This window comes from Arachis duranensis, chromosome 3 (assembly GCF_000817695.3).
Source record: "Arachis duranensis cultivar V14167 chromosome 3, aradu.V14167.gnm2.J7QH, whole genome shotgun sequence".
In the NCBI taxonomy this organism is placed as follows: domain Eukaryota; kingdom Viridiplantae; phylum Streptophyta; class Magnoliopsida; order Fabales; family Fabaceae; genus Arachis; species Arachis duranensis.
Window position 1 is genome coordinate 55,884,688 of NC_029774.3, and position 7,626 is coordinate 55,892,313.

The 7,626-nt window shown below is 34.3% G+C and overlaps 1 protein-coding gene across 1 annotated transcript; it reads right to left on the reverse strand.

Annotated features, from left to right (window-relative positions):
• Positions 1-3,537: 3,537 nt before the first annotated feature.
• Positions 3,538-7,620, reverse strand: LOC107479438 (pectinesterase/pectinesterase inhibitor PPE8B). The gene is made up of 3 exons (XM_016099570.3): positions 7,228-7,620; positions 6,248-6,790; positions 3,538-4,368 (listed from the first exon to the last, which is right to left on the reverse strand). The coding sequence occupies exons 1-3, from the start codon at positions 7,577-7,579 to the stop codon at positions 3,671-3,673; spliced, it is 1,593 nt and encodes a 530-aa protein (XP_015955056.1). The 5' UTR covers positions 7,580-7,620; the 3' UTR covers positions 3,538-3,670.
• Between the last annotated feature and the right edge of the window lie 6 nt (positions 7,621-7,626).

Sequence of the window (7,626 nt, forward strand, 5' to 3'; positions counted from 1 at the left end):
CAATAAATTAGGTTTTAATAAGAAAAATTAGAAATACGAATATTATATCAAATTAGGATAGAGCTCATCAAAACGAGGATTTTAACATTAATTTCGAAAAAATCGGTCCAAGATTAGACTGAGTGGGCTGAACCGATTGAACTGGACCCAAACCAGGCCGTGGATCCAACCGGACAGCCCTTTAAGTAAACCCACATTCTTCTTCTCCCCATTTTGGCATCGTCGAAGAACATCAGGGGAGAGGAAAGAAAGGACGCCAAACCCTTACGTTAACTTTCAACTCCCATAACTTCTCCGTCCAAGCTCCGATCGCTGCACCATTTGTGGCCATGTGTTTACTGCGTCGAGCTCTACATTTCTACCAGAATAATTTCATAGGTAACTTGTTATTTTACCCTCAGCCTCCTCTTCTCCCAATTTTTGAATGTTGAGTAGGAATATTGAATTTCTTTGATTTCTGATGTTTTAGGATCCAATTAGCTTAAGAAAAATGTTCACTCTTACTTATGTAAAGTTTGGGTAAGGTGAGGATACGATAATTCTATTTTAATTTCATTGAATTTGAGCTTTGAGTATTAAATTGGATATATATGTGTTATAAATGTGTATTAGGTTGAAAATAAATAATTGGAGCTTAAAATTGTGAACATTGGAACTTGGAGGAAGCTAAGCTTAGAGTTTGTTGAATTCTGAGGGGCTGCCTTGATTTTGAATAAATTGCTTTGGTCGTTATGTGGAAATCGGCCAAGGTATGGTTTAAGTTTCTTGCATTTAATATATAATATTCTGTAAAAATTTAGACTAGATGACCAAAGGATAAGTTGGATTGCATGTGTATATTTAATACTTAGTATCCTATTGATGAACATGGTTGGTTTGGTGCTTGTTGATTAACTGGTGATTTGGTGAATTATTGATTTGAGGTATAACTATTGTGGAGGTTGTTGTGATAATGAGATATTTTGTGTTAAAAGCTTAGGATTTGTGAACTATGATTCTTAGTTGAATTTTGGTTGTTGGATTTGAATATTGTATGAGTATAATTGTTGATTGAGGTAGATTTATTGTGGTGATTGTTATGATGATGAGGAAGAGTATGTTGAATTGAAAAGAATGCAGGTTTGGACCTAAAAAGGGTGGCAAAGTCCGAATTTTAGAGGAGATGCTGCTAAAATTTTATAAAAATTAGAGATTTTATTTATATGATTATTTAAAAAGATTTAGATTCAAAGGTTATATGGTTTGATTTTGAGTTATTAAGAAAATGAGTATGTTTTAAGTTCGATTCATTTAGAAAAGAATGAATTATGTTTTGAATTGGAACTATTGATGGACGGAATGGGAGGTGTGATAATGAAGGATAACGATTGAATATGACTGATGTATAATGATGAATGAGATCCGATTGAGAATGATGTGGATGTTGATGAATTATAATTGAATTATTTATATGGCTTCTGAATTTGAATGATCTGAGATACGAGATTCCCTGGGTAAAGTACCGTGGCTTGCTACCATGTGTACCAAGTTGAAAACTCGATACTATGTTGACCATACGACGTAAGGGTGATTGGGCACTATAAATTCTCGTGAATGTTACCCCTATTGAGCAATATTGATTATTTGAGAAAAAGTTATGCATAGACTTTTGGGGATGCACATCGAGGGACAGACTAAGGTTTTCGGACTTGTCCGGTTGGCTGGATAACTGACAGATGAGCCTTATCAGCCATAGGACAGGCATGCATCATATGCATTCTACTTGAATTACTTGTTGTGTATTAACTGAGTGTGCCTAAGTGTACTTGCTATGCTAAATGTATATTTGTTACCTGCAATATATGTGATCTTCTTGTGCTTGTCTTTATCTGTTTATTTGTCTGTAAAATGCATGATGGAGTCGGAGGTATGAAGGAATGGCAGTATAGGACTTAGATTTAAGGTTAAGTTAAGTTAGGCTTTAATACTTTTAGAAAACCACCTTTTATGACTTCTGTTTAATACTTTAAACTCTATAATTTGGGTGTCAGCGTTCTAGGATTGCCTCTGGCATTCCCAAGACCTTGTATATCATGTGTGTGGCACCTTTACTATACTGAGAACCTCCGATTCTCATTCCATACTATGTTGTTATTTTTCAAATGCTATAGGTTTATGGAGAGACAAGATTGTGTTTATGTACATTTGGATTTTGGATATGTATGTATATATGTATAAGTATTCTCTGGCCAGTCTTGACTTCACGGGCTGAGCTAGGAGCTTGTTAATTTGTATTTTTGGCACTCTATTCCTACTTTTATTATCTTATGTTTCACAGCTATAGCCTTCTTAGCATGCAAGTTAACTCGTCTCTTGAGCGTTGCGCTTTTATTTCGCAATTTTTCTTTCCTTTATTCTTCAAGACTCCTAGCATATTATCCTTATGCTATTATATGTACACATTTTAATTTAGAGGTTGTAATACCACACCACTTCTATTTTACGGATTAAGCGTAAAGTTTTGTGTGGTAGGGTGTTACACTTACTAACAAAAGGATGTAAAGTATCCACATTTCGTTTGAGGGATCTATTGTTACTTTTTTTTCTTCAGGATCTAACTTGTCTGAACGCGAAATCCTCAGGGACCTAATTATCACTTTACTTAATATATTATCTGTATTAATGAGATATTTAATAAAACATATACGAATAAAAATAGTGAATGGACTAATTTAGTGCACGTCATTCAATTTTAGGGACTAAAATGAGTCATTTAATGTAAAGTGAGGGACTAATTTGGTACATCTACAATGATTACATAATGGACGACACATGGACGAATATTGTTGCAACATATTGCACAAACAAACAAGTAGCCAAATAGCATTGTGACACGTGACACAACCATCTACATCAGGATGCCACGTGTCACTGGTCACCGCATCATCATACCATTATACGTGGCTAAATCATGGAGTGACATATGTCACTAACAGCCCACGTCATCAAGCCATGTAATCACGTTGTTAATGAAAAATGGATCAGAGACTAATGTGGTGCACTTTTGTCAATTTCAGGAACGTAATTAAAAAAAATTAGAATCTTAGGGACGATTTGAGTGCACAACGCTAATTTTTGGGACTATTTTGGGGTTTAACTCTCCCAATCTACATATATGAGGACTACTAGGAGGACATCAAGTTTTGTGATTTGTAATTAGCCATCAATTAATTATCATTGGTGTTTCTAACAGTGTGAGATTTCATCCAATGATGTGAGGTTATTCACTTTTCTTTTGCTAATTAAGTGATGGCCAAATTTTAATAAAAGTACTTGCCCTAAATTTTCTCCATATATTTGTATATAATTTTTCATTCATATAAAAAATTTTACTCCCTACTATTTTACAAAATAGAATATTCATTATTACGTTTATAAACTGTGTTGTTTTGTCAGTAAATGTGTTATTTACATATAATTTTTGTGTTATTGTTAGAATTTTTATGTTATTTTGTAATAATAGAAGACACCAAAAAAATTGTATTAATAGAAAAAAGGGAAGAAAAAGGAAGTTTTGTATTATTTTGTATCAAATGGTAAAACTTGGGGGGAAAAAACAAAAGAACAAGACAAAACACTTGTGCAGGTAGTTTTTCTCTTTATATTGAAGCGGGAAGACACGGAAACGTAATTAAACTCCTAAGCCAGCAGTGAACACCACACCCGTTGAAGGTAACCAAAGATTTCCCTCAATAAATTGTGTGACAGTGAAGTTACTAGCCTGGCTAGAATCATTCATGACATGGTACCCGGGCCATTTCACGCGGTTAGAAAGCCCAGATCCGGGCCCATGATTCATGTACTCGGCATAATACAACGTGTCCAAAGAAACATTGCCACTCCACTCAAGCCACCCTTCCGGCCTCAGCACATCACTAATGAAAGATTGCATCACAATTGTCCTTGAATATGGCTTCCATGGTCTACCAAGGTACGTGTGAGTAGTGTTGATCAATGGCACAAGGTCGGAGTCTGCTGTTATATTGGAAAATTGTATTGAGAAACCGGTTGGCTCGGTCGGTTCTTTCCGGCCGTGCGCCGTAATGGTGTTCTTTTGATCCGGTAGGCCTTTTTTAGCGAGGATTTGGCAGTTCTGGAAAATCGCAGTCGCATCGCCAAAGATGAAGTCAACGGTGCCAGTGATTTTGCATTCTCTGTAAAATTGACGCATTGTGTGGGCGTAGAGGCTGTCTTGGTAACCAAAGATACCACATCGGTAGTAAACGCTAAGGTCCGAGTCGGATCTTAGCGCCACTGCTTGGTGCTTCGCCGGCCCTGCTGTGTTCTGGAAAGCGATGTCTCTTGCTATGAATCCTCTACCACTCACAGCTGCACATGTATCATTCCACATCATAATCAGTATATAAAAAAATTTGAGAAAAAATAATTGTATTTATATAAAATTGATAGAAAAAAAATATTAAATAATAATTTAGTCAAAGTTAAACCTGATGTGCAGTTCTCTTTATAAAAAAATATGGTTAAGTATAATTAAACATATTAAATTTTTTATTAATTTTTAACTGCTTTACACGAAAACAACTGCCTGTTAATCTGTTCCAAAATAAAATTGTATAAGTTCTGGTATCAATTAATTGTCCATTGTACCGAATTAGAAAATAGACGGCACAATTAATTGAAGTGGAGGGAGGTGTATGAGATTTGGGTCAGAGATTTCAGATGTTAAACAAGGCGTGTGGACTTGAAGCATTATTAATGTAATGTAGGTACAGCACATGTGCTTATTAAATTGTGGTTGGAGAATTGGATTAAGTTATGTTTATATGTTAGTTAGGGTTTAATAAATAATATGGCCCTACAATGTACTGCTTATGAATATGTAATCGTGGACTATATCGAATGTTCCTGAGGATGTTATTAAGTTATTTCGTGTTGCTTCTGGTGTAGGCCATTCCATTGATAATCCATTTCATGATGAGTTAAGAGTTTAGGCGAAATGGAAATCTAAGTTAATGTAAGATAGTTTCTCGAGTTCTCGTTGTCTACACAATACAATGCAGGCAGTAGACATGACCTGACCTCCAGATGGGATAGAGGTCAACTTTAGGTCTCAAATAGCCACGCAAAGCAAACATATTTTTTCCACCATATTATTATTAGATGGACAATGATGTGTTACGTGTACCTAAAATTTACAGTTTTATACCATCACTAAAATATGAATTAAAAAAATTGTGACAACTTTAATAAAAATAAAGACTAAAGTGACAATAACAGAAAAAGAAAAGATGAGGTTGATGATATAAGAAAAAAGTGATAAAAAGTAAAAAGGAATTAGAAAAAGGGAAAGAATGAATGAGTGTATATTTGTACTTTGAGTAAACCGTTTATTTTGTTTTATCGTTCTCAAGACTGTGGTCATAATAAAAATTGATATTCATTTTCAAAAGTAATAGTTGTGTTATATTACATACTGTGTAATTTATTTTGATCCTTTTNAAAAAATGTAACTTTTAATGACCAAATTATTATAAAAATCTTGAAAATCAATTTAATTTTTATTACTAACACACAAGTATGAATTGGAGAAATTGAACCGTGTAGAAATACTTTTATATCTACTTTTACTATATATAATGAAAATTAGAGAGGAGTTTGGTGCACAAAATTGTATTCATAAAATATATTTTATCATCTATATCAACAAAAAAATCTTTTGTTCCTAAAATTTGAATCCAAACCATTTAATTATGGTGCAAAATTAGATTAGTACACTACTATTAGTTCATAAATTAAAGAAAGTATATAGGATATATCCTTATTTCTACAAACATAAAAATAAACAAAAGAATAGAAATGACAATAAATAAATGAGCAGAAAAGTAATATGTAGTAATAATTTCTTGTTTTATATAGGAAGATAAAAATCATGAAACATCTCCAACCGTACAAGTCATATCTCATAAAAGAAAATTGTATGATACATTGTTTGCTATTTACGTACTCATCACTTTATTGATATATGATTAAGTTATAACAAGCCACAATATAATAGTATAGTATAATAATAAAAAGATTATCATATGTACACAAACATTTAGCCATTAAATTAGTTATTCCTAAAGAAATAAAATGATGAATATATATATATATATGAGATCATATCGCTAATATTAATAATAAGACGGGAGAAAAATTTAAAGGAACAAAATAAAAAATATATATAAGAGAAAAGTTTCGGTCTTACCAAAAGTGGCTGACCGGAAAGTGGTCCAACCATCAACAAAACTGCGGTTACCGGTAATAACGGTGTTATTCATCCCATCTCCAATAATCATAAGATTCCACTTCTTCTTCTTAATCTCAACATTCTCATTATAAACACCCTTCTTTATGTATATCACATACCGACTCATACTATAATTAGGTGCATCTTTCACAGCATCCATTATCTTTGTGTAATTCCCAGTGCCATCGGCGGCCACCACCGCGTCGGCGAACACGCCCACGCCGTTGTTGTTCGCTTCCAGAAGCTTCTTCCTATCCCTTGGTTTCACCCATGCAGGGAACTTCCCTTGTTTTGTGGAGAAGGAGTGATCCGGAACCGGGTCCACTTGGGTTAGTAAGTTCTGAACCAGTGAGATCATTTGGACTAAGCCAGTGGAAACTAGACCCTTAACCATGCTATTAGTGCCTTCGAATCCGTCCATGCATGTTTCTGGATTCGCCAGTGTTGCACTTAGCCATGTTCTTAAGTCTGAGCTTAGGTTCCCAGTACTGTTATGCTTCCCTATAAAATAATAAATATACTTTAAATGAATAATATATATAATAATATTATTATTATACCCATTTTTTCTTTAATTTAATGTCACATGGATTTCCGACATTTCAACAAGATGAATTAATCAGAAGTAATAAAAGAAAATCAGTTCAAAAAATATTATTATCCGGAAACTCCTTTCAAATTTAATTTATTCAATCACAATAAAATTAGCGTTTAAATAGATATTAACTTGTTTTAGCATGCTCGATTAAGTGAAAAGTGTAGAGTGACGAGGCAGCAACGCAAACAGGAGTTGAAGCTTGAAATGAAATCCCCTGTTTTCAACTAAGGAATTGTTTTCCTATTTGAACCCAAGAAATTCATATGATTTACAATTTAATTTAAACATAATGCAACTGTAACGGCACTAGAGACGGATGTGATGTTGCTCTGTACTGTACCTTGGGGGTTCTGAGTGGCGGAAACAGACCAATCAAGCTCATCAGAGGACAAGTCAAGCAAATCGACACAGTCAGAAACGGCATTAGAGACACGAAAATCATCACCGAATCCGCCATTGTCGAACTCAGCTAGAATGGACATAATCCCTTGCATAACATCAACCACATCTCTCACTGACACAACAAATTCAGAAGGAGTCACTTTGAGACACTCTGATCCAGCGAAATAAGCACCGCCATCAGCACCACCAAGAAACGCCACCGCCACCAGAAAGAATAACACAGAAGATGTGATAGTGAAAGAAGAAGTAGGTGTACGAAGTAATGGCATTTTTCTTGAAGCAAGAGCCATTGGAATAAGAAAGGACTGAGAGTATAGATATAATGCTAAACTAAGGG

Coding starts and splice junctions, on each gene's coding strand:
- LOC107479438 (XM_016099570.3), bottom strand. CDS start 7,579: ATGGCTCTTGCTTCAAGAAAAATGCCATTACTTCGTACACCTACTTCT. Junction 6,791..7,227: donor CGCCACTCAGAACCCCCAAG/GTACAGTACAGA, acceptor ATTATTTTATAG/GGAAGCATAACAGTACTGGG. Junction 4,369..6,247: donor TTTCCGGTCAGCCACTTTTG/GTAAGACCGAAA, acceptor ATACATGTGCAG/CTGTGAGTGGTAGAGGATTC.